Source organism: Microcaecilia unicolor, chromosome 4 (genome assembly GCF_901765095.1).
Source record: "Microcaecilia unicolor chromosome 4, aMicUni1.1, whole genome shotgun sequence".
Taxonomy (NCBI): domain Eukaryota; kingdom Metazoa; phylum Chordata; class Amphibia; order Gymnophiona; family Siphonopidae; genus Microcaecilia; species Microcaecilia unicolor.
The window spans coordinates 340,882,662-340,909,906 of NC_044034.1; the positions used below are offsets into that span (position 1 = coordinate 340,882,662).

At 43.5% G+C, this 27,245-nt stretch overlaps 1 protein-coding gene across 2 annotated transcripts; it reads right to left on the reverse strand.

Annotated features, from left to right (window-relative positions):
• Positions 1-1,881: 1,881 nt before the first annotated feature.
• On the reverse strand, positions 1,882-25,860 carry MIS18A (MIS18 kinetochore protein A). 2 transcript variants are annotated; one of them, XM_030202147.1, is made up of 6 exons: positions 25,606-25,860; positions 24,208-24,274; positions 19,974-20,096; positions 11,569-11,695; positions 11,318-11,414; positions 4,381-4,466 (listed from the first exon to the last, which is right to left on the reverse strand). In XM_030202147.1, exons 1-6 carry the CDS (start codon positions 25,748-25,750, stop codon positions 4,462-4,464), a joined length of 564 nt encoding a protein of 187 aa, XP_030058007.1. In that variant the 5' UTR covers positions 25,751-25,860; the 3' UTR covers positions 4,381-4,461. The 2 variants fall into 2 exon arrangements, with proteins under 2 accessions (XP_030058008.1, XP_030058007.1); XM_030202148.1 differs by lacking the exon at positions 11,569-11,695 and having other exon boundaries at positions 1,882-4,466.
• Positions 25,861-27,245: the final 1,385 nt, after the last annotated feature.

A 27,245-nucleotide genomic window follows, 5' to 3' on the forward strand; every position in this document is an offset into this window, starting at 1 on the left:
GTTTTGTGATGGTCCTTTGTGTTTCAGAACGTTGAGGGTGTTTTTTCTGATTGGTCTGTCATGCGAGGGCGGGGCAGAGAGACATGGTCAGTGTTGTGGCTTCACCACCATGAACTGACAAACCCTTCAGGGAGTGACTGAGTGACTTCAGAACGTTGTCTTCAGAATGTTGAGGGTGAGTTTTATTACAGTAGATATTGCATAAACCAGTTTCTGTAACCATAAGACTATCTCCTGTGCAGTCACACCCATTCCAGAACCAAATCATGAAAACATTGCTTGGCTCCATACAAAAGCTATAAATAATTTGGAAAAACAAATTTCACTTATTATTTTTACTCATATGGTAACTACAAGGCATAATGCAGCACTGTACATATATATCATAAAAAGGCAATCCTTGCTTTGAGAAGCTTACAATTTAGTTAAACACATAAGCAAGACAAATAGGTGACTCAGCATTATGACAAAAGTGATTTATAACAGCTGGCAGAGGAATAAAATTCTGAAGCTTCAGAGCAGTGGACAGTGAAGAAGTTGGGAGCTGAGGCTGGGAAATGAGAGCTGTGGCATTAATATTTGGACTGGTCTGGTGTGGGGAAAAAGTTGGGAACAGTTTGAACTGGGAGGAAGCAATATCTTATAAATATCACTTTTGTAGCTTTTATGCAACCTACAGAAAAGCCACTAACCACCTAAATAAACACTCAATTCTGCACAAATCGCAATCAGGTTTTTGATCGAACCACAGCACAGTACTAGTAACTTTAATGAATCAATTCAAACAATTGCAACCGGCAATAACATACTTCTTTTACAATTTGATATGTCAAGTGCCTTCGACATGGTCAACCATGGCATATTATTACACATCCTGGAATACTTTGGAGTGGGAGGCAATGTACTGAATTGGTTTAGAGGATTCCTGACAACAAGATCCTACCAAGTAACAACTAACGCAGAGATATCAGCTCCATGGATATCCGAATGCGGAGTTCCCCAAGGATCCCCCCTTTCACCAACCCTCTTTAACCTAATGATGACACCACTAGCCAAGCTATTAGACAATCAAAATCTTAACCCATACATCTATGCAGACGACGTCACGATTTACATCCCATTCAAACATGACCTAAAAGAAATCTCCAACGTAATCAGCCAAAGCTTCCAAATCATGCACTCATGGGCGGATGCATTTCAACTAAAACTCAACGCAGAAAAAAACACAATGCCTTATAATCACCTCACAACACAATATAAATAAATGTGCCACCATAACCACTCCAAACTTTTCCCTCCCCGTCTGGGAGTCACCATTGACCGAAATCTTACACTGGAAAACCACGTGAAGAATACAACTAAGAAAATGTTCCACTCCATGTGGAAACTCAAAAGAGTAAAATCTTTCTTCCCAAGGGCCATTTTTCAGAACCTGGTACAGTCAATGGTATTAAGTCACCTGGACTATTGCAATGCACTTTATGCTGGCTGTAAGAACAAACCATCAAAAAACTTCAAACAGCTCAGAATACCGCAGCTAGACTCATATTTGGGAAAACAAAATATGAAAGTGCAAAAGAAATTACATTGGCTCCCACTAAAAGAACGTACCATGTTCAAGATCTGCATGAATATTCATAAAATCATTTACGGAGATGCCCCGACCTACATGCTAGACCTAGTGGACCTACCACCCAGAAACGCAAAATAATCTTCCCGAACCTTTCTCAACCTACACTTCCCCAGCTCTAAAGGATTAAATTACAATCTAACACACGCGACCAGCTTCTCTTATATGGGCACACAGCTGTGGAATGCACTTCCAACTCACTTGAGAACGATCAATGAACTATCTTCCGTAAATCTCTGAAAACCTTCCTCTTTGACAAAGCCTACCACGTGAATCCATAACTAACTATAACATATCACCTTTCAACTGGAGTCAGAACGTATCTCTCTACAACTGCTTGATCAAATCCTCTTGTCTTCCTTGATTTCTTTGTAACACCAAATGTATACCTCTTTGTAACATCAAGTGTATTTTTCATACTGATATGGCGATGCCACATCAGGTCTTTGTAAGTCACATTGAGCCTGCAAATAGGTGGGAAAATGTGGGATACAAGTGAAATAAATAATATTGGCTACATATATACAATCACATAAGAGATGAGACAGAATGAATGAATACATGTAGGTAATATGGTTTTTCTCTAGGTTGCATAATAGCCACAAAACTGATATTGGTAAGACACACACACACACAGGGCCAGCATCGGGATAGGAAGAGCAAGAAATTTCACCTGTGATGTCATGTAACAAATGACACCACTTAGAGCCCTGAGCAACCAGAAGTGTGTACAAGTCCCCATGATCCAACGGCTGCCCTGAGCTTATGCAAACCAGAAGCACCACATGTCGCCCCCTCCCCCCCAACACAGTCCCCTCTCTTAGGGGCAGTGCCATCAAAACCCTTACCCAGGACACCACCTGCTCCAGAACCAGCTCTGTATACACCCACAAGTCCCAGTTAGTAGATGTCAAAATTACGCATGACTGTCCATTGGGTCAGATTTGACACACAAAAACATCCTTACCAATCACCAAATATTTAAACATTTACCTAACATGAGCACCGTACATTTTGCAAACATTTGGAAAATATGACAAGCTAAGAATAGAATATGGCAATTAAACATGTACAGCGGTCTGCATATGTGCTGGTTTAAAGAAACTCTCATTATGCGATAAACAAAGAAAAGACAATAGGAACACGAGACGCAAACAGAGCATTCACTGCTTCTCTGGTTTCCTTTATTCTACTGCTAGCTCTGAACTAAACATAAATTCAGAGATCAAAGGGAAACTGTGTTACAGCCAAGTAAAAAAGCACCCTTTAGGATGCTGAAATGCCCTTACAGAAAGCCATTTAAAAAATATATATAATTGCAGAGAAATAAACCCCAGTATGTGTGGCAGAACACTAGCCTTAGGAGACTGCAAATTTACAGGAACAAGGATTTCTGAGCCCTCTAGTGGCTACTGTTTGCTCTTCAACTAATGCTAATACAGTATTTTTGCTGCATTTCTAAACTTTAACAATAGACTATTAAAAAGGTTTCTACAAATGTTTTCTTTCTTGGAGATTTTTTTTTAACTCTATAAAGGAGAACATAAATCAAATAAGGCATACAGTACACAAATATGACACCCATAATGTTCACTTGAAATCCTATCAGCTGGCACAGAGGCTATTTTTTTTCTCATTATTTATCCTTTCTTGAAAGCCAGCTCTTACACTTTAATTGTTGTAGCTGAGAACAAATTAGAACATTTATATTATTTTAATCCTTTCATTATTGTCACTCATAGGTGGGGCATTTGATGGTGTTGGCTGCCATATCCTGGTCAGTCTACCAAGTTAAGGAAAAGTTCCCATGCTAGAAGCCATTTATTTGCCGTTGGACAGAAAGGGAGCCCATGGGGTGCCCTATTTATAACACCATAATATACACCTTAACTCTTGCCTTTTTGTTTATTTATAGTCAACTTTAGGGTGGATGGCCAGTAGGTTAAAATCTGGAATACAAGCAACTAGGAAAAGTTAGAAATTGTTGCACTCAGTGATCTGCAAAGTCCAGGGCCGGGGTGCCCCGTGGCAAACAAAAACAAACAACAAAGAAAAAAAAAAGTTAATTAAGTTACCATTTTTTCCTTCTGCAGCACCACCAGGGAACCACTCTAGTGCCAAATCTGTTTTCAGATTTAGCTTGCAAGATCCATTTTCTTCCTGGAAGAACAATGAATCCCAGATTTGGTTCCCAGGGTAGTGTGGACACCTCCTGTTCCAACATTTTTATTTTATGTGGAAGCTGCAGGACAATGCAGTGCTGCCCCCACATCACAGTTGTAATCTTTCAGTGTGTTCAGGATACCATCTGCATATAGAATATCAAGGAATTGGCAAGGTAACATCAGCAGCAATCAATTTTAACACCTTTCTCTTGCCAATTACTGATCACAGACAGGAGCAGGAAGTTTCTTTCTGAGACGTCAACCTTGCAATATGCAAACTGCATCATTATGCTGGCACTTGCTTGTAAAAAACCCCTCTAAGAGAATAATTACATGGTACACAATATATCTGCTTTAGATTTCAGTTAGTATCAAAAACCATAGCCTCTGGCAGGAAACAGTCCTCTTGGCTTTGCCTCAGTCTGTATTTTACCTCTCATAGGTTTAAAAAAAAAAATCCTTAGATTCAATTCAACAATTCAAGCACGTCAACCGCTCTTTGATTTACAATGTCTGGGCACGTTGTCTCGTTTCTGGTGAAACTTCTTCAGAAAGGGTGAAGGAAAATGAACCATCTTCAGATTTCTACTTCAGCTTTTCGTTTCGAAAGATGAAAGTTTTGCCTCAATGGCCAAAAGGTTGGTCTCCAACACACTTAACACGGTTTTAGTCTGTTAAGAAAGTTGCAAAATACAATCCATTTAAAAAAAATGGGAAAAGAGGTGAAGTTCAATATGATGCAGAGTGCTGAAATGAGTCTACAGGAAAGCTTCATCTTGAGGAGGACTATCTAAACCAATTTAATATACTGTACTCCTCATGTCACCAGAAGCTACAAGCAGCAGGCTTTGATGGTTACTAAGAAAGGTGGTATAGTAAGACTAATTACATTTAAAGTTTTGGTGTTGATTTTCAGTAGGGTTTAAGCTCAGCTGGATATTCAATTACACTTTCTAAATATCCCCTTTGACAGCTGTGGCGCTATATGGTTAGTGCCAAGGCGATCCATGGGCAACGTCAGAAAGGAGAGATTATGACTTACCTGATGATTTTCTATCCTTTAACTGCAGCAGATGAATCCAGAGACTTGTGGGTCCATTGTGACAAAACCGTGGGTTTTAAGCCTGTAAACTGTATTATTTCTTGAAGTGTATTTCTCTAGTTTGGCCAGCAGGTGCTGTATGCTTATTTTTAGTGCTGTTACAGAGAAATGATTGTCCCTTCTTTAGTTAGCACACAGAGGAAGTAACCTGCAGTAATGTAGCCAGCTACTTTTAAAATTTGTTGTTCTGGGCTCCGATTGGCCCAGGAGCTCAAATTCAGCCACGATATACTGGCTTTTTCCCCAGTCTCAGATTGAGAGGGAAGAGAGAAGGATCTCTTCACCGAACCCTGTGAGCAGGTATATTCTATAACCTGTAAGCAACTATATTTCCTGTACTCTCAAGGTACTATTCAGGTAATGAACAAATGTTTAGTTTTATAATTGATCCATATTCAGTTACCTGTTATTATTTGCTGTTTTTGTTCCATCTTTTTTTATGATTCACTGTTCAATATTTTTATGACAATAAACCTTTTTTAGTTTATTGTTTCTGCTTGTCTGGACTAAGAATTCTGGTGGTTTGTGTGTTGGGTCTGTGAGTGCTTTCTAGGAACTGTGGGACCACTAGGAGTGTGGCCCCAGCAACCTAGAAATCACTGGGGAACACCTTGAGAGCAGGATACGCCCCCAGAGGCGATAGGGACTCAGTCGTTGGGAGGAGGGTGATAGTGTAGATAGTGTAGAGTACAAGTGACAGGTGCAGGCGGACCTGAGTTGTGCTAGAGATAGATCCTTTAAGTGGCCGTAGGGATACTCGGCATTTCGTGACAACCATCTACCAGCAGGTGGAGATAGAGAGCACTGAACTCTGTCCTATAGGACAGTATGCTCCTTGGTTAGTCAGTATTTCTCATAACAAAGCAGAATGAATAAAGAGGAAAGTGAAGATACTTACAGTGGGGGAAATAAGTATTTGATCCCTTGCTGATTTTGTAAGTTTGCCCACTGACAAAGACATGAGCAGCCCATAATTGAAGGGTAGGTTATTGGTAACAGTGAGAGATAGCACATCACAAATTAAATCCGGAAAATCACATTGTGGAAAGTATATGAATTTATTTGCATTCTGCAGAGGGAAATAAGTATTTAATCCCTCTGGCAAACAAGACCTAATACTTGGTGGCAAAACCCTTGTTGGCAAGCACAGCGGTCAGACGTCTTCTGTAGTTGATGATGAGGTTTGCACACATGTCAGGAGGAATTTTGGTCCACTCCTCTTTGCAGATCATCTCTAAATCATTAAGAGTTCTGGGCTGTCGCTTGGCAACTCGCAGCTTCAGCTCCCTCCATAAGTTTTCAATGGGATTAAGGTCTGGTGACTGGCTAGGCCACTCCATGACCCTAATGTGCTTCTTCCTGAGCCACTCCTTTGTTGCCTTGGCTGTATGTTTTGGGTCATTGTCGTGCTGGAAGACCCAGCCACGACCCATTTTTAAGGCCCTGGCGGAGGGAAGGAGGTTGTCACTCAGAATTGTACGGTACATGGCCCCATCCATTCTCCCATTGATGCGGTGAAGTAGTCCTGTGCCCTTAGCAGAGAAACACCCCCAAAACATAACATTTCCACCTCCATGCTTGACAGTGGGGACGGTGTTCTTTGGGTCATAGGCAGCATTTCTCTTCCTCCAAACACGGCGAGTTGAGTTCATGCCAAAGAGCTCAATTTTTGTCTCATCTGACCACAGCACCTTCTCCCAATCACTCTCGGCATCATCCAGGTGTTCACTGGCAAACTTCAGACGGGCCGTCACATGTGCCTTCCGGAGCAGGGGGACCTTGCGGGCACTGCAGGATTGCAATCCGTTATGTCGTAATGTGTTACCAATGGTTTTCGTGGTGACAGTGGTCCCAGCTGCCTTGAGATCATTGACAAGTTCCCCCCTTGTAGTTGTAGGCTGATTTCTAACCTTCCTCATGATCAAGGATACCCCACGAGGTGAGATTTTGCGTGGAGCCCCAGATCTTTGTCGATTGACAGTCATTTTGTACTTCTTCCATTTTCTTACTATGGCACCAACAGTTGTCTCCTTCTCGCCCAGCGTCTTACTGATGGTTTTGTAGCCCATTCCAGCCTTGTGCAGGTGTATGATCTTGTCCCTGACATCCTTAGACAGCTCCTTGCTCTTGGCCATTTTGTAGAGGTTAGAGTCTGACTGATTCACTGAGTCTGTGGACAGGTGTCTTTCATACAGGTGACCATTGCCGACAGCTGTCTGTCATGCAGGTAACGAGTTGATTTGGAGCATCTACCTGGTCTGTAGGGGCCAGATCTCTTACTGGTTGGTGGGGGATCAAATACTTATTTCCCTCTGCAGAATGCAAATAAATTCATATACTTTCCACAATGTGATTTTCCGGATTTAATTTGTGATGTGCTATCTCTCACTGTTACCAATAACCTACCCTTCAATTATGGGCTGCTCATGTCTTTGTCAGTGGGCAAACTTACAAAATCAGCAAGGGATCAAATACTTATTTCCCCCACTGTACCTGAAGCAGGTATTCTCCGAGGACAGCAAACCTTATATTCTCACATGTGGGTAAATGCGAGCTGCGTTGCCCATTTGAAACTTCTAATCAACTTGCAAGAGCGTTTTGGAGCTCGAGTCATGCTCCACTAAACACACGCGTGAGTGCCTTCCCACCCACTGTGAGACCACGGTTCCCACAGTACAATACTATAACATATGAAAACAAAAACAGGAGACAACTCCAAGGGGAGGTGGGCCTGCTGTCTCAGGGAATACCTGTATCTTCACATTCTCCAAGGACAAGCAGGCCTATTAGTCTCATATGTGGGGAATCCTTAGAAATCAGGCTCATTGAAAACAATAACCACTGGTCAATTGAGCCTCACAACGGCAAGAACAGAACACAGATCAACCTGAAACTATATACAAACTGAGTGAGAGTGCAGCCTGACAAAACAGGCCTAGGAGGGTGGAGTTGAATTCTAGACCCCAGATTCTGCAATACTGTCTATCCAAACCAACTGTCATCTTGGGTATCCTGCTAAGGCAGTAGTGAGATGTTAATGTGTGACCTGAAGACCAAGCTGCAGCCTTGCAAATTTCTTCAATGGAGACTGACCGCAACTGGGCTACTGACACAGCCATGGCTCTGCCATTGTAAGCCTTGACATGACCCTCCAGAATCAGCCCAGCCTGGGCATAAGTGAAAGAAATGCCCCTGCCAGGCAATTAGAGATTGTAAGTTTCCCAATGGTGACCCCCATCCTGTTTGAATCAAAAGAAACAAAAAGTTGGGTAGATTGTCTATGGGGCTTACTCCACTCCAAGTAAAAGGCCAATGCTCGCTTGCAGTCCAAGGTGTGCAAGGCACTCTTGCCAGGATGGGCATGAGGTCGGGGAAAGAATAATGGCAAGACAATCGACTGGTTCAGATGAAATTCCAACACAACCTTAGGCAGGAACTTAGGGTTTGTGCGGAGGACCACTCTGTTGTGCATCCACTACTAAGGCCTGAAGCTCACTGACTCTATGAGTTGAAGTACCAGTCCACCAAGAAAATGACCTTCTAGGTCAAGTACTTCAGATGATAGCAATCCAGTGGCTCAAAAGGAGCTTTCATCAGCTGGATGTGAATGACGTTGAGGTCCGATGGACACAGGTGGAGGTTTGATAAGGGGCTTTCACAAAAACAAACCTCTCATAAAGTGAACAACTAGAGGCTGTCTGGAGACGGGATTACCCTCTACATGTTGATGATAGCACTAAATCACACTGAGATGAACCCTTGCATAGTTGGTCTTAAGGCCAGACTGGGAAAGGTGTAGAAGGTATTCAAGCAGAGTCCATGTAGGGCAGGAAATGGGATCCAGAGCCTTGACCTCACACCAGATGTCAAACCTCCTCCATTCAAAAGATTAGCACCTCTTAGAGGAATCTTTCCTGGAAGCCAGCAAGACCCAGAAGACACGCTCTGGAAGAGACAAGGAAGCAAATCATAGGCTGTCCACATCCAGGCAGTGAGGGCCAGAGACTGGAGGAAGGGATGCAGAAGAGATCTCTCACTCTGTGTGATGAGGGCTGGAAAACACTTCAATCTCCATGGTTCTTCAGAGGATAACTGCAGAAGAAGAGGAAACAAGATCTGTTGGCCAGAAAGGAGCAATCAGAATCATGGTCCCTTGGTCTTGCTTGAGTTTCAGTAAAGTCTTCCTCACGAGGGGTATGGGAGGATACGCATACAGAAGACCTGCCCCCCCAGTGCAGGACGAAGGCATCTGATGCTAGTCTGTTGTGAGCATGAAGACTGGAACAGAACTGAGGGACTTTGTGATTGATCTGAGTAGAAAAGAGATCTACCGAGGGGATGCCCAATGCTTGGAAGATCTCGCGGGCAATACCCATGTTGAGAGACCACTCGTGCGGTTGCATGACCCTGCTCAGTCTGTCAGACAGGCTGATGGCTTTGCCTGCCAGGTAAGTGGCGCGAAGGAGCATACCAATGCCACATGCAAATGGCCTTCTGACACAGATGGCATGATCCAGTGTTCCCCTGCTTGTTGGTGTAATACATTGTAACTTGATTGTCTGTTTGAATGAGTACAATTTGGTGAGACAAGTGATCTCTGAAAGCCTTTAGATCGTTCCAAATAGCCCGAAGCTCCAGGAGATTGATCTGGAAATCTGCTTCCTGGGAGTACCAACCACCTTGAGTGTGAAGTCCACTTACATGCACTCCCCACCCCAGGTGAGACATACCCATTGTTAGCACTTTTTGCGGCTAAGGAATTTGAAATGAAAGTCCCAGAGTCAAACTGGATCAAATGGTCCACCACAACAGGGACCAAGCAAGATCTGGGGGACACTCAGATGACATTCTCCAGATCCACTGTGGCTTGGTACCACTGAGAAGCTAAAGTCCACTGGACAGTTCTCATGGGAAGACGTGTCATGGGTGTCACATAAACTGTGGCCCAATAATCTCAACATCTGCTGAGCCGTGACCTGCTGACAGGTTTGAACCCGAGAAGCCAAGGCAACTACAGCGTCCACTCTCGGCCCCAGGAGGAAGGCTCAAACTTTCTACGTATCGAGCAGGGCTCCAATGAATTCCAATTGCTGGACAGGTTGCAGATGGGACTTAAGGTTCATTTTAAACTACCCAAGTAGTTTGAGCACCCAAATAGTCCTCTGCATGGACTCCCAAGCACCGTCCTTCGATGTACTCTTCACTAGACAATTGTTCAGATATGAGAACACAAAAACTCCAAGTCTGCATAGCAATGCTGTGACTACCGATAGACATTTTGAAAAAACCCTGGGAGCTGATAGGAGGCCAAAAGACAGCACTCGGTACAGGAAGTCCTCTGTTACCAGCCGAAATCAAAGATAATTCCAGCTCACAGGAAGTATCGGGGATGTGGATGTAAACATCCTTCAAGTGCAGAGAGCATAGCCAATGGTTTTCCTGAATCATGGGGAGAAGGGTGTCTATGGAAACCATCCCGAACTTTTCTCTGACCAGGAATTTGTTCAGGGGCCTTAGGTCTAGGATGGGATGCATTCCCCGTCTTCTTTTGCACAAGGAAGTACCTGGAATAGAATCCCCACACTTCCTCCCTTGGTGGAACGGGCTCAACCGCATGGGCCTTTAGAAGGGCTGAGAGTTCCTCTGCAAGTACTTGCTCGTGCTGAGAGCTGAAGTGATGAGCTTCAGTGGACAATTTGGTGGTCTTTGCCGCCAATGCAGGGTGTAACTGAGACGGATTATTTGAAGAACCCACTGGTTCGTCTGGTACAGTCCCTGTGACTGTGGCTATGCTCTGTGGAGCCAGTCAAAAGCTTGCCCCTTGTTTCAACAGGGGAGCTGCTGGGTCATTATGCGCACACTGTTGACGTGAACTAGTGCGCTGGGGTTGAGCCTCTTGAGGCGGGCGAAAGGAGGAGGAGTACCTACATCTCTGCAAATAGTAAGCACCCCTCCTTGACTTGCCAAAAGACCTCCTACAGGAGGAGGCAGATGAAGAAGGTGCCCGGCAGGAGAGAGAATGGATGGTATCGGTATGTTTCTTGATGAGGTCAGCGACCTCCTCCACCTTCTCCCCAAAAAGGTTATCCCCCTGAAACAAACACTATTTCTTAAACACTAAATGGAACCGAAAGGAAATGTGCTGTGGGGTGGAGATTCTTCACATCCAGTCAGAAGTCATCCGAGTACATATTAAAAATCAGCATGTTCGGACTGCTACAAGAAAAACTTGGCTATTCTACAAAGCCTTAGCAGATGTATGCTATTTTTACGCCAGAATACACTGTACTAGAAAAATTACTTCTCAAAGTTATTGTCTGGAGCAAGAACAGACTTTTATAAGCTTTTTCAATCCACCCCTCCCTCCTTTCCTCTACACAAAATGTTGTTGTTTCTGGAACGAAATGGCATGCGGCTTACCTTTTCTAGCTCCTCTTCTAGGGCAGCCCGAGACTCGAGGCTTATGGGATCTTCTTTTTCCGATATAATCTGCTGCTTGGTAGATCCAAGAATGTAACTGCAACACAAAACCCATTAGGATTCCCAGGGAAACCAATCATCATGTGTGAAAAGATAAAGAAGTTCTGGAAGTACCACCAATAGAGCAAGATCATCATCATCAAAAGGAAATACAAAGTCATTACAGAACCTCTCCTACACGTGCAACTCACCATATAAAAGGTGAGATACTGTTGAATATTCACTAGCTTGACCAGTTGCTGAAGGGGAATGATGTGATGGACATCTGAGAAATACAGATGCTCATCCTTTAGGTCATCATAAAGGCAAAGCTGGATGCTGAAAATAAGGATAGATTAACAGGTCTGACCCTGTAATTAACCAAAAACAGTGCCTATATGTTCATCCAGATCAAGTAAAATCATGGACCAGATTTAAGGATCAGCAATGATGCCTGCATATCAATTTGTTAATGCATCTTTTTTTTTGCTTTTTTTTTTTTTTTGGGGGGGGGGGGGGGGGGGGGGAGACCGGGACTAGAGAGCTTCACTCATTGTACAACAGTGACATCTAATGGTCAGGCTCCTCAAGGTTCAAGCAGAAATCACAAATCTGTGACCTCAATCCAAGGATTGTCACTATAATGGCTGAGCAAAGAAGAAAATCTCTACTATAATAATTTCCACCGCCAACGTTCTGAAGCTGACTCCGTGGCTTCACTGAAGTGAAGGGTTCGTAAGGTTCATCAGTCTGTCACCATCTCTCTCTGTCCCACCCTCGCGTCAAAACGTGATGATGTTGAGGGCGGAACAGTGAGAGGCAAGGCAACCAACCAACGCAAATAGTTGTAAGCGACCCTGCGCACTGCCTACCCTCTCTGTGTCTTGCGGTTGGCAGCCGAGCGAGCGAAGAACTTGGAAAACAAGAAAGGCGGTGTGGCGGTGAAAGCCGCACGGAAATACCTGACAGTTGCATAGGTGCAGAAAAAACCCGGGAGCCGAACTTTATCATGCTTAGTGCCCGTGGCTGCGTCAGCCCTGCCACTGCCTCTCGATGTCTGTGAGTGAGACAGTATGAGGGAGCTCCTGCTGGCTGTAGGTCAGGCCAGGACTTAGCTGGTGGACGGCAGAAGCACTGTGGTAGGGTGGGATGGAGGAAGGGAAGGGACCCTGAAACTCAGAGGGCGGGAGGGGACCCTAAAACTTGGAAGGAGGGAGGGAGGAGGGAACCCTGAAACTCGGAGGGAGGGGGGGGGACCCTGAAACACACTCTCATTCTCACACACTCTCATTCTCACACACACACACTTGCAAATTCACTCTCTCTCTCTCACACACTCCGAGGAAAACCTTGCTAGCGCCCGTTTCATTCGTGTCAGAAACGAGCCTTTTTTTACTAGTATAAAAATAAAAGAGGACCCTTCCTCCCCAGTGGTTGTGAATTAAGAAACCTGGTGTCAGAGCCCAGCAGAAGCCATTTACTATTAAGCTGAAAGTACAAAGAAGCAAGAAGAAACTGCCAGGTAAAGAGAGAAAGAACTCTTACCATCTTATGTTCTGTATACGGCTATGACATATATTAGAGTTTGCATTAATCTCAAAATGCTCCTTGAATCAGCAAACATTTGGACCACCCAAATTAGGGATGTAAATACTGTTTAAGAAAAAAGTATCCATTGAAACTACTAAAATTATAACAGTTCACAGGAAGTAAAATGGGATGGGCTATGTCGTAACCAATATTTTGTCCAACACAGCATCAGCTCCTTGAAAACTTAGGGGTGGGACTGGTTTGCTTGGCCCTTTAACCTAAAATGATGTTCCACAGCCCATGTCATGTGATGGGTAATAATTTAACCATGAATTTTTTTATTTTATTTTTGTTACATTTGTACCCCGTGCTTTCCCACTCATGGCAGGCTCAATGCAGCAGGCAATGGAGGGTTAAGTGACTTGCCCAGAGTCACAAGGAGCTGCCTGTGCCGGGAATCGAACTCAGTTCCTCAGGACCAAAGTCCACCACCCTAACCACTAGGCCACTCCTAGAGCAGGAAATAGGAGACCACAGTTCTGATGCAGAGCCATGACCTATGCCTGGCAATAAGGTGATGGCTTTAAGGTATTGCAAGGCAGAGGGGGAGAAAAAAAGCACCAATAGCTGTTGGAGCTGGCCTGGCCTTGCAACACTGCATCAGTGCTATGACTGCAATCCACTGCAGGAAGTACTGGATCCAACCCGGGGCCTGCTTCACCATCTGTCCATGCAGCCTCCATCACTATAGTAAAGGCGGAGTTTATGGAAAAAACTGGACATCTGTTAATTTTCTTCCCTTGAGTCCTGCCAGACTAGCCCAGGTGAGTGGGTTATGTCCCCCTACTAGCAGATGGAGCCAACATCACTACTAGTGCTGCCTTCAGTTCCTCACTATCCTATATTTAAGGTAAGACTACTACTACATGATATAAAGGAAATCACCAAGGAGATCATCCAAAGCTTCCAAATCATAAACTCCTGGGCGGACACATTTCAGTTAAAACTCAACGCAGAAAAAACACAATGTCTTATACTCACCTCACAATATAACACCAGGGAGTTCACTACCATTAACACACCAAACGTTTCCCTCCCCGTCTCAAATACTCTGAAAATTCTTGGAGTGACCATCGATCGAAATCTTACACTCGATTGCCACGTGAAGAATACAGCCAAGAAGATGTTCCACTCCATGTGGAAACTCAAAAGAGTAAAACCTTTCTTCCCAAGATCTATTTTCTGCAACCTGGTACAGTCAATGGTATTAAGTCACCTAGACTATTGCAACGCACTATATGCCGGATGCAAAGAACAGACTGTCAAGAAACTTCAAACAGCCCAGAATACCGCAGCCAGACTCATATTTGGAAAAACAAAATATGAAAGTGCAAAACCCCTAAGGAAAAAACTACACTGGCTCCCACTTAAAGAATGTACCACGTTCAAGATCTGCACAATCAAACATATAAACGGCGAGTGACTGAACTCACTCGCAAATGCGCAGTAAAGACCCTCTCTGTCCCGCCCCCGCGTCAATACGTGATGACGGGGGCGGGACAGAGAGGGTCTCTACTGCGCAAGGAGAGGGACGAAACCGCCGTCGCTACCCGCTTCCCCCCCCCCAAGGTCGCCGCCACCACTCCCCCCACCCAGAGTCGCTGCCGCCACCCACCCGGGCCCTCGCTCTGCTATAGAAACAGCATCAACGCAGCACAGAGCTCAGCTGAGCTGCCGTCGGCCTTCCTTCCCTGCCTGTGTCCCGACACAGGCAGAAAAGAAGGACGGCAGCTCATCTTACCGCGCTGTTTCAATAGCGAAGTGAGGGCCCGGCCCGGGTGGAGGGGTGCCGGTGACTCCAGGGGGGGGGGGGGCCGTAGCGGTGACCTCGGCGGCAGGGGGGCCTTGCAGCGGCGAGGAGAAGGGGCCTTTCAAACCCCCCCCCCCCCCCGGTCCTATACGAGCCCGTTTTTACGGGCTCAACGGCTAGTTGTTCATAAAATCATCTACGGAGATGCCCCGTCCTACATGCTAAACCTTGTAGACCTCCCCACCCCAGAAATGCTAAAATATCTGCCCGCACATTTCTTAATCTACATTTCCCCAGCTGCAAAGGAGTAAAATACAAACTAACACACACGACCAGCTTTTCCTACACAAGCACGCAGCTGTGGAATGTACTACCAACTAGCTTGAAAACAATTAACGAAATAACTAACTTTTGCAAATCTCTGAAAACATACCTGTTCAACAAAGCCTATCCCGAGAATTCATAGCTTAATTATAATACTTCACCACTCCAACCTTCCCTGAAATTCTTCTTTCTATAACTATCTGATAGTTCTCTTTGTTATCCTTGATATTTTGCAACAACTGTATTTTTGTTATCCTTGACCTTTGTAACACCACAATTGTATCTTTTACCCTGGAATGGCATTGCCATAACAGGTTTATGTAAGCCACATTGAGCCTGCAAATAGGTGGGAAAATGTGGGATACAAGTGCAATAAATAAATAAATAAAAAGCAATTCTAATGCTTTGCGTTTCCAATTCACCCCAATGGTCACTAACCCAGTAATGAGCATTCCACACACAAGGAAATAACTACCTTCAGGCATGTGTCCCTTTTTTCTATTCTGACGTTTATTTTATTTTTTAGTAGTCAGTTTTACTTCATGTTAGTTGTACACAGGCCTTTTTTTGAGGGGGTATTGAGTACCGGCACCTTTTCCATTATCTGCTAAAATTGACCCATGGTCTCCAAGTTTCAATTCTGCCTTGACATAGATTCTGTGACAAGTTGCAGGGGACCTGGCTATTGTGGGATGGGTGTGTGCTGGAGCAGGCTCTCACAGGCTCTCGAGAGCAGTTTGTTAAGTTTTTAAGAATTTTGGGAGCCGGTTCTCCATGGCTACTTTAACAAATGGATCCCAAAATGTGGGCTTGGGCCCCTCCTGAATTCTCTCTTACTTTGCTAGCGAGAGAGAGCCCCCTGTTCACAATTTACCAGCACACCCCTGGATGGGTCCCTCAGTGATCACCCCACCCCTGAAGGGTGGCCTGACATTTGAGTACCGGCACCATTTTCACTAGAAAAAAATGCACTAGTTGTACATATTCCCACATTGAGCCTGCAAATAGGTGGAAAAATGTGGGATACAAATGCAATAAATAATAAAATAATAATATATATGCGAGATATTGAGTATGTTGGGATCTTGTTTGGAATAGTTGATTGATATGTGTATTAACAGAACAATTATTATCTTGTTTTAATTGCTTTTAATGTATTTCACTGACATATTTTTGTTGAGATGATTTAGATATTAATATCATATTTTATGTCATTTTAGCAATTATAAATTGTTTTTTTTATTTTAATAAATTTATGTTTTATATGTTTCCCTATACAATTGTAACCCCTGACGCAGTCTCTCTAGAGAGGCGAAATGTGGCCAAGTCGGGTTATGGTTTAAAGTGGCAAGAATAAAAGCCTTTTAAACCAACTCAGACATGTGCTCTGCAACACTGAAGGAAAGGAAATTGTCCAAATTTCCCTTTCCTTACTGTCAGACCAGTCCAGACAAGTGGGATGCACCCAAGCTCTACCCAGACTGGGTCAGAGGAAGCTATGATAGCCCTCAGAACTCATACACCTAAGGTGTCAAATCTCCACACTTGTATACCCACAATGAGGCCCTCAGAAAAGAGTGAAATAGAAGCAAGGACACTGTCCTACTAGTATCCTCTGGAAGAGAGTCTAACGGGACTCTCATGCTCTAATTAAGTGGGCTAGCTGGCCCTCTGCAACTTGCCAACTCTTATGGTGTGGTCTACATATAGCTACCTTAAACAAGAGAGACAATAGGCAAACTGCCTCCTCAGAAAAGGATAATACCTCAATGAGGAGATTATGTGCTTCTGTCTATTGAACAGGCTCTCGTCCTCTTGCCCCAGTCAGTTAAATGCTCTAGTACCCCAAGCAGGTCACCCAGGATATGTTTTATTATTACTCTCAGGCTGTAACCATTTTTCATGCATCACAAGCCTAATCTGGTTTAAAGACAATCTGGGAAGCTTCACTTGAGTAGAGGGGCAGAGAGGCAGTTCTGCAGGCTGTTCCTATTACTGCTCCCCTAACTGGGAGCATGAGGAACACAGAAGCTCTGATATACACATGATACTACCTGTTGAAATGTTAACTGAGTAGAGAACTGGAACTGCACAGGCTCTGCAACGCCTTGGAGTAGATATGTAGCTTTCATGAACTTACCCATTTCTCTATCAGAGTGAAAGAGGGAGATAAAAAGGCCCAGCATGCTTTACTCATATATTTTTGGTGTAAAGCAGCAAAAAAAGGGCTGGCGATACCATCAAAACAGGAGCACTGACAAGGTCTTATTCCATACACACTGCATGTGCCACAGCTCAACTAGGGAACCTCTCCAGTTATGCTTTCTGGCTGGGTGTTAAAACCTCCACATATGGCATCTGCCCATCTGGTGCTTTCTTGCTTGTCTGTCTGCTCCCAAGCCAGGCTGAGACAGTGAACTGCTATGAGGATTTGGATCTCCCTTTATTTCCAGACATATTATTATATTCTTGATATACTGCCTTTCTGTGGTACAACCAAAGCAATTTACATATTACATACAGGAAATTGTTTGTGCCTTGTGGGCTCAAAATCTAAGTTTTGTACCTGGTGCAGCAGAAGGTTAAGGAACTTGCTCAGCTTCACAAGGAGAAGCAGTAAAAATCAAACTGGAAGCAAGAGGAGGGAAAGCAGATTGTACTTATCTAAATAATGTCTGTCTGCTCCCAGGCCTAGCTAAATGCGATGACAGACATGCTGAACTGCCATGATTTACTTGCAGACCTTCTGACTGATTGCCAATCTGACAGAGTACCATAGAAAACCAGGAGGCAGGCTGGGAAGAGGCTGCACTGCAGGCTTTGTTTTTTTCTTCTTCCAAAAACTTTAATTGGCTGGCACTCAAGGAATATACCCTGGCCCCTGCTAAGAGTAGGGGAAGAGGACAGTAGACACTGCAGCCACAAACTCCATAAAGACAGGGGGGGGGGGGGGATCCACTCCAAAGGACTACTGTCTGCAGCATCCACCAGACTCGGTCTGTGCTATACCATGAATCTGGACTTTAGAGGGCGATCAAACTGACGTTTAGTTTAGGCCAAAAACTAATCTGTGGCCAAAATTCGTCGCTTGGTTTTGGCTGAAACTGAAATTGGCACAGCCCTCCAACTGGAAGCAGCCCCCCTCCCTCCAACCTCCTACACCACTGCCAACCCTTCCCCATGAACTATGGGAGCTTTCACTCCCACTTCCTTCTCCCTCTCACCCCCCCCCCCCCAAACCCACTCATAGGCTGCTGCCATTGTCCCTGAGCCTACCTTACCTCTCTGGTAGTCTAGTGGCGAATTGGGGCAAGAGTGATCCCCAGTCACTCCTGCCCATCTCGTGTCCGCAGTCAAAAAAAATGGCTGCCACAACCTCCAGTGGCAATCTCCAAGGTTTTGACTGCAGACAAGGGATGGGTAGGAGTGACTGGGGATCACTCTTGCCCCAACACTACCAGGGCAGTAAGGTAGGCCTGGAAGTGGCGGTGACCTATGGGTAAACTTGGGAGGGGATCCACAGGACAGGAGAAAAAAAAATTGATTTCAGTTGAAAATGCACTGGAACTGGGAGGGGGGATCCTGGAACTGGGAGGGAGGGAGGAAGAAAGATGGGGGGACCCTGGAACTTGGAGGGAGGGAGGGGGGACTCTGGAACTTTGGAGGGAGGGAGGGGGGACCCTGGAACTTGGAGGAAGGGAGGGGGGACCCTGGAACTTGGAGAAAGGGAGGGGGGACCCTGGAACTTGGAGGGAGGGAATCGCATCGCTCACTCGTCTCGCTACGCAACGTAACGTAATGTCACACGCATCACAGACCTATGAGAACTGACGGCCATGAAAAAAGTAAGGAGTATCAGCAGCTGCTGGAACTCGGAGAGAGGCAGGGAGGACCCTGGAAATTGGAGGGAGGGGGGACCCTGGAACTGGGAGTGGAGGAGTGGCCTAGTGGTTAGGGTGGTGGACTTTGGTCCTGGGGAACTGAGGAACTGAGTTCGATTCCCGGCCCAGGCAGCTCCTTGTGACTCTGGGCAAGTCACTTAACCCTCCATTGCCTGCCATGAGTGGGAAAAAGTGCGGGGTACAAATAAAAAATAAAAAAAAAGGAAGGAAGATGGGGGGACCCTGGAACTTGGAGGGAGGGAGGACCCTGGGACTTGGAGGGAGGGGGGACCCTGGAACTTGGAGGGAGGGGAGACCCTGGAACTGGGAAGGCGGGGACGACCCTGCAACTCGGAGGGAGGGGACAACCCTGCAACTTGGGAGGGGAGGGGAGGGAGGGAACGGCCCTGCAACTCGGAGGGAGGGAGGGTGAGAACACATTTAGCCTAACAATCCCTTTCAAAACATTAATTGCAGAAAGGCAATACCTTGCTAGCGCCCGTTTCATTGGTTTCAGAAACGGGCCTTTTATCCTAGTGTTTTATAACAGAGAAATAGCAAGATAAAAACAAGTGTGATCTGTCTCCAAAACTACTGCAACCAATCAGGGCTTCAAAATGGTGGCACTTCTATAAAGCCATAAACACATGCACTTATTACATTATAGCCAATCCAAAGACCCCCTTAGCCTGTATTTCTCTGTCTCCCTTGGCACCTCAGTAAAGCTGAAGTACCAGCTATGAGCTTCCTCTTTCTTACCAGAACTATCCTGTGAGCACCGGATAGTGAAAGATGATGTACAATGTAGAAGCAGCACTACCACCTGTTTGGACCCCAAAGATCCTGACGATGTCATGTACTCACTTTCTGAAAAACATTCAGGCTGCTCAATTTGGTTTTCATTTTCCAAAGCACAAGGAGGGCCACGAAAGCTGCAGAGGTCATCACTCTAGAGATACAGGAAAGGGCTGCAGACAGCTACAATACAGTCCACTTCCAGGTACCAACGAGAACAGTTTGCCTGTGCCTTCCGAAACTAACCGTTTCTATAAATATGAACCTTCTTACTCACCTTTCAATTGAGTCAATGTCTAAGCAGAAGAGATCTCGTTTGAAGTCCAGAACCTTTGGAGTACATCTGTAAATCCTGCCGATGGTCTTGCTACAGCCATTGCAGGTCAACTCCTCAAATAAGCTAAAATTAAAAGTTTCATATTGGTCTCAGATTAAAGTATTATACTGTAAACCTTGCAAGGCTAAATACATTGTTGCACTGAACTTCAAACACCAGGAGCACAAGGTATAAATTATTTGGTTCTGACAGAGAAGATAAAAGACACAAGGATAAATGCAGGACCTGATTCATCAGCAGAAAACAGTCCTAGCTTTCTGTGACTTTTCTTAGCCACAATTGAAGAGCTAACTTTTTAGCTATATCTAATTATTACTACTACTACTACTACTATTTAGCATTTCTATAGCGCTACAAGGCATACGCAGCGCTGCACAAACATAGAAGAAAGACAGTCCCTGCTTAAAGAGCTTACAATCTAATAGACAAAAAATAAATAAAGTAAGCAAATCAAATCAATTAATGTGAACGGGAAGGAAGAGAGGAGGGTAGGTGGAGGCGAGTGGTTACAAGTGGTTACGAGTCAAAAGCAATGTTAAAGAGGTGGGCTTTCAGTCTAGATTTAAAGGTGGCCAAGGATGGGGCAAGACGTAGGGGCTCAGGAAGTTTATTCCAGGCATAGGGTTGCAGCGAGACAGAAGGCGCGAAGTCTGGAGTTGGCAGTAGTGGAGAAGGGAACAGATAAGAAGGATTTATCCATGGAGCGGAGTGCACGGGAAGGGGTGTAGGGAAGGACGAGTGTGGAGAGATACTGGGGAGCAGCAGAGTGAATACATTTATAGGTTAGTAGAAGAAGTTTGAACAGGATGCGAAAACGGATAGGGAGCCAGTGAAGGGTCTTGAGGAGAGGGGTAGTATGAGTAAAGCGACCCTGGCGGAAGATGAGACGGGCAGCAGAGTTTTGAACCGACTGGAGAGGGGAGAGGTGACTAAGTGGGAGGCCAGCAAGAAGCAGATTGCAGTAGTCTAAACGAGAGGTGACAAGGGTGTGGATGAGGGTTTTGGTAGAGTGCTCGGAAAGAAAGGGGCGGATTTTACGGATGTTGTAAAGAAAGAAACGACAGGTCTTGGCGGTCTGCTGGATATGAGCAGAGAAGGAGAGAGAAGAGTCAAAGATGACCCCAAGGTTTCGAGCTGAGGAGACAGGGAGAATGAGAGCCATCAACAGAAATAGAAAATGGGGGGAGCGGGGAGGTGGGTTTGGGGGGGAAAATGAGAAGCTCGGTTTTGGTCATATTTAATTTCAGGTGGCATTGAGACATCCAGGCAGCAATGTCAGACAAGCACGCTGAAACTTTGGTTTGGATGCAAGGTGAGATATCAGGGGTAGAAAGGTAGATTTGGGAGTCATCAGCATAGAGATGGTAGGAAAAGCCATGGGATGAGATTAATGAACCAAGGGAAGAAATTATATATGAATTATATATGAAAACTCAGATGGCCATAATTAAGCAGAAAGGAAAAGCTAGAAGGGTGAAAGCTGCTACTGAATGACAGTCTGCAAATATTTCTTTCTCATCAGGGCATTAATGAAAAGGAAATATCTGAACCAGCATATTGTTATAATTACTGTTCATTAAAAAAGAATCATGCTAACTAGATAGCTCAAATGATACGTCTGAAAATTCAGAGGTACAGCCCCCAAAACTCTGGCTTCTTCTCCACTCTCACCACATCACAAAGCTTTTCTACGACATCATCCCACAAATATAAGAAATCCTGACGACTGGAAAGAAGTGATGTGGAGTAAGGAGACTCAAATGATTGGCAGACACAAAATAAGTGACTCAATTAAGTACAGTAGAACAAAAATAAAAGTGCCCCAATGAGGTAGCACCAGAAAGAACACCATAGCCTCAGAAGCAAAGAGATTTATTTACAAAATTGTTTTCACCTGGACAGGTTTGATATCTAGATACACAGAGTCCTACACTTTTTCTTGGACACATGTAAGAGGCTTCAATAATAATTGACTGGTACAAGTATATGCTCATGTCACTATAATGCTTTCCTAAAGCCCTCCTCCTCTTCACCAGAAGGCTGCAAATGTTGTTTTCTGTAAAATCTATTAGTATTTTAGTAAAGAGACAGAGGCAGTAACCTCAGTGATAAAACTAGAGATACAGCCTAGATTAGATTAAGGTTACTACGAACTAGAGTTCTTGGATGATTAAAATTTTTAATTGTGAGATTAATCTTGAGTTAACTGGTTCAGCATCACTGTACTTGCCTGGGTCACAGGCAGTATCTGCAAAAGATGCTTCCTTCACTGGCCACAAAAGGCTTCCTTTGGCCGCCTCATCTGATGTAACTTGCTGTTTCCGCAGCTGCAGGAAGGCTCCCAAACCCTCACCTTGAACCCCCATCCCCCAAGTGCCTGTTCAAACAATGCACCCTTTATCTGCTTGCAAATTTTCAAATTGGCATGTTTGAACTGCAAATGTCCTGGGAGAGAGTTCCACAAAATCAACCCCGTGACGGCAACCTAGCCTCCTGAACTAGGGATATAGGGCACTAAAAGAGATTTTAAATAAGAAACTACTACCATTCAAGGCCTTAAAAATTAAACAACAGGTCTTCAAGTGGATTCTTTGCACAATAGGCAACCACTGCAATGAAACAAGGACAGGAGTAATCCTACCCTGTAAACAACTCCCAGAAAACAACTGCATAGCAGCATTCTGTGGCAGCTAAAGAGCACAGATCAAATACGCTGGCAATGCTAAGTACAACGCACTACAGTAATCCCACGAACTAAGCACCATAGCCTGGTAAATAATGGCACAATCTCCTCAACCAGTGCAGTCAAAAAAAAATTTTTTTTTAAATTATGAAGTGAAAATGACTGACCTAACCTGCACATTTAAAGTCAGTTCAGAAATATTGTCAAATTACAAACAGGGCAAAGAAAAATATCCAAAAAGAAAAATAATCCACACGCCTTCCACTAAAGAGGCCCTACTCACCCAAATACTCCATCTTTCCCATATTCAAAGTTAAACAACTGGCCATCATCCAAGAGTGAATATGCTCTAAACAATCATCCACATCAGCCTTAATCTCACATGAATTATGCCCAATAAGTAAAAAAAAAGAGTTCCGATGGAGTAAAACATCCAAAAGTGCAGGAAAGAGCTGCTAGATTAAAAAAAAAGTTAAAAATAATTCTTTTGGATAACCTTTTTATTTATTTTATTAGGATTTATTTACTGCCTTTTTGAAGGAATTCACTCTAGGCGGTGTGCAGTAAGAATAGATCAAGCATGAGCAATAGACAATTACAGCAGTAAAAATATTCAAATAATAATACAAAGTATGACATAGTATACTACTTACAATGTCAACACAATACGTAAAAGAACATTTTAAATGACAGTGTAGGGTATAAGCAAAGATGGAACAAATAGATAAGAGATTAAGAAGAGTTAGAAAGTAAGGACTAATTTAAAGACAGGTGCACATGAGGTCATAGAAATGGTTACATATTAACTCAGCTAGGGTAGGAGTGGATAAACACGTCCTGCAGTATGTGGAGCCCATGTCACTCCCTGTGTGTGTGAGTGAGTCTAACAAGTTAGTTACTTCTTCTACTAAAGGCCTGGTTGAACAGCCAAGCTTTCACCTGCTTCCTAAAGTAGAGATAGTCTTGTGTTAAGCGAAGCCTTTTTTTTGTATCCCGCGCTTTCCCACTCATGGCAGGCTCAATGCGGCTTAGGTACTTATTTGTACCTGGGGCAATGGAGGGTTAAGTGACTTGCCCAGAGTCACAAGGAGCTGCCTGTGCCTGCAGTGGGAATTGAACCCAGTTCCCCAGGACCAAAGTCCACCACTCTAACCACTAGGCCATTCCTCCCTTTCAGGGAGTGCATTACATAGTGTGGGGGCTACTCCGGAGAAGGCTCGTTTGCAGGTATCACATTGTGTAATGTCTTTTGGAGAGGGTGTGGTTAGTGATAGCCCTTGAGAGGACCTTAGTGTTATTAGATAAGCCTATAAGTGTTTTTCCTATCCTTTTTATTTTCTGCAAAGTTGTTAGCTGGTTGTATTAATGACTGGGATGCTAGCCTCAAGGATTCTTACCATGTTAAGGTTGGGGGGGGCATTTATACTATATGCCAACCACAATAAATTAAAAAATAAAATACGTGTCCTATACAATATGAAATTTTCTTACCAACCAAAATCACTTGAAGTTTTAGATAGTTTCTGCTCTGTAGCAACCGACACATTTGAGGAAACAACTGAAAGAACAAGTTAAATGAAGTTAAAGAATAGAAATGTCACTTTCATATATTTTATGTTAAATACAGGAGAATGTACCACATAATTTAAATATCATTCGAACCATCTCCAAAATTAAGTATCCGCAGAGGAAGTCAAATACTCCCAAATTAAGGGCTAGATTTCATTAGCATTATTAGTATCTAGGAAAAGGAAAGGGGATGGGACTTGTAAACTGCTTTGATTGTAATCACAGAAAGGCAGTATATCATATTATTATTAATTATACACAGTTTTGTACATGAGGCAATGGAGGGTTAAGTGACTTGCCCAGATTCACAAGGAGCTGCAGTGGGAATCAAACCCAGTTCCCCTGATTTTCAGGCCATTGCACTAACCAGTTGACTACTACTCCACTCCTCTGATAACAAGTAATAAGGTGTACTACAGTAACACAATAACACCTATTAGTAAACCTAATCGTTAAAAGACTCCTCAAAAACTTTCTTGTAAGTCACAAAATGGAGAGAATCAGAACAAAAAAAAAACATAATCAAAAACAGGATAGTACAGTGTAAACTTACAGAATTAAAGGACATGTGTTATAATGTTCAGAAAAATCCCTTCCAAATATCTTTTTAATGCTTGATTTGTGAATTCAGTGTTTTTGTGTGTGTAAAACTCATTCCATTTACAACATTAGAGCTATGAAAAGCAACTCATTCCAATCCATATATCAAAGTCATCACAGCATAGGTTTAGTTTGGAATGGCACAGAACGTTTTGGGTGCTAATACTGAATTAGTCCCCGTCTCCCCCGAATAAGCAGGCCAACTATGAGACTTGCTTACTAAGGTGCACTAGCATTTCTAGCGCGTGCTGTGTCGGCACCCATAGGAATATTGTAGGCGCCTACGCAGCGTGCGCTAAAAACGCTAATGCGCCTCTAGCACAGCTTAGTAAATAGGACCCTAGATCTATACATTTTATTGTGTTGGGTTCTGCAACAGTTCTACATTGCAAAATACTGGTAACCCTACTGATCCTGCACAAAACTGGTTTCTTTTTGTAGGTTGGAATGACTTGTACTGAAACAATATAAGAACAGCCCAAAGATGGCAAGGCTAATTTTTTTTTTTTAATCTATATGAAACCAAAGGGACCCGAGTAACCTGTAAAAAGGCACATCATTTCTGCAGAGCTAGTATAATGGTTCAAGAAAAAGGATCCCAATTTACAAAGCATCTCGTGAGTCTTAGGCTAAAGTTGAACGTCACTGTTTGGCGCGGGGGGGAGGGGGGCTAATCTGTAAAGTGATAAGGTTAAGGTGCCTCTTTTCCATCTCTCTTACCAGAGAACAACACCACTTCATCCTGCAGCTCATTTCCTACTAGTCCGCAAGAGTCCGCCAACACAATTCCACAGCCAGTGCACAGGAATACCATGGGGATATGTTCGGACCCCACGGTGGAAAGCTCCTCCGCCATGCCAACCATAGACTCTCTGAACCTCTCTCCCTTAGCAAACGTCCTTGTTGGAGAACAGTCTACAGCACTCAATCTAACCAAACTGCGCGCGCTACGGCAGCGTCACTTCCACTTCTGACACGCTCTCCCCTTCGTCACTTCCGGTACATGACAGCTATCTCCCCCCCTAGGAGGGTTGATTGAGAACAGGAAGGGGCATGACGTCAAAAGGTCGAAACCACTAAGGTTAATCTATGTTTCCCCTTCCCCGCGCAGTCGTCGTTCTCTGTACACTCAAAACAAGCAATCAAACGTATGAGCTGCTGCATCTATGTTGTCGTTCTTTATTGTTGGTAGCATTTTCATTTAATCTCACTTATAGTTTCAAACATGTCAGTTTGTGCAGCTTACGGATGTACACAGAGGAAGTATAATAATGGAATAACTTTTCATAAGTAGAGTAGTAATTTATTAATAGAAATCAAACAAAATAAAACATGGAAAAGAAAATAAGATGATACCTTTTTTTATTGGACATAACTTAATACATTTCTTGATTAGCTTTCGAAGGTTGCCCTTCTTCCTCATGCAAGTTTTAGGCACCCTAACATGTGTTATATTTCTGCAGAGATTCTTTTATCCTGGTAAAGGGGCACTAAAACAGACATATTATGAGAATCAGGTGCTCAACATTCAGAGTTTCTATTTATGTATTTATTTACTTATTTATGGCAGTTATATCCCACATTAAACACGAATTATGTTGAAACCTGGGACCATTTAAAATCTTTTTTTTTTCTGTGCCTAGATCAAAGGGGAAAGATGGTTTGTGGGAACTTGCTCCTTTTGTTTTGTGGAATGCACTGGTATATTATAAAAAATTCACTTAATATTGTTTATTACTACTATTTAAAATAATTTCTATTAAATAATGAGGGCAGAGCTACCTTCATGTCCAGAGTCAGTGTAAATGTGCCAACATTTTCCAGTTCTGTGATATATATTTATTTCTTCAAGTCAGTTTTTCAACAGCATTTTCTCAGTTATTACACAAATGCAAACACAATTATGATGTTAATTAATACATTTTGGATGTTACTGAATTCTATTATTCTGTCTCACTATATTTTCAGTTTTGACACAGTATAAGTCATCACAAGGACTACTACTACTATTTAGCATTTCTATAGCGCTACAAAGCGTACGCAGCGCTGCACAAACATAGAAGAAAGACAGTCCCTGCTCAAAGAGCTTACAATCTAATAGACAAAATAAAGTAAGCAAATCAAATCAATTAATGTGTAGAGGAAAGAGGAGAGGAGGGTAGGTGGGGGCGAGTGGTTACAAGTCAAAAGCAATGTTAAAAATATAAGAAAACCAATGCCCTGCATTAGGGGCTTATAGCCCAGTTATGTTTAAACAAATGAGAGATCTGCATGAAAGAAAATATTTATTTTTTATTATTATGACATGAAAACCACTTATTCCTGAAACATGCTCAAAACACAATAATCCATTTGTACAA

Bases quoted from the DNA above. Each gene is read 5' to 3' on its own strand.
- MIS18A (XM_030202147.1), bottom strand. From the start codon at position 25,750: ATGGTTGGCATGGCGGAGGAGCTTTCCACCGTGGGGTCCGAACATATC. The intron at 24,275-25,605 runs GTAAGAGAGATG...TTGTTCTTTCAG, and splicing joins TGAAGTGGTGTTGTTCTCTG to TTGTTTCCTCAAATGTGTCG. The intron at 20,097-24,207 runs GTAAGAAAATTT...TTTTAATTTTAG, and splicing joins ACTTCAAGTGATTTTGGTTG to CTTATTTGAGGAGTTGACCT.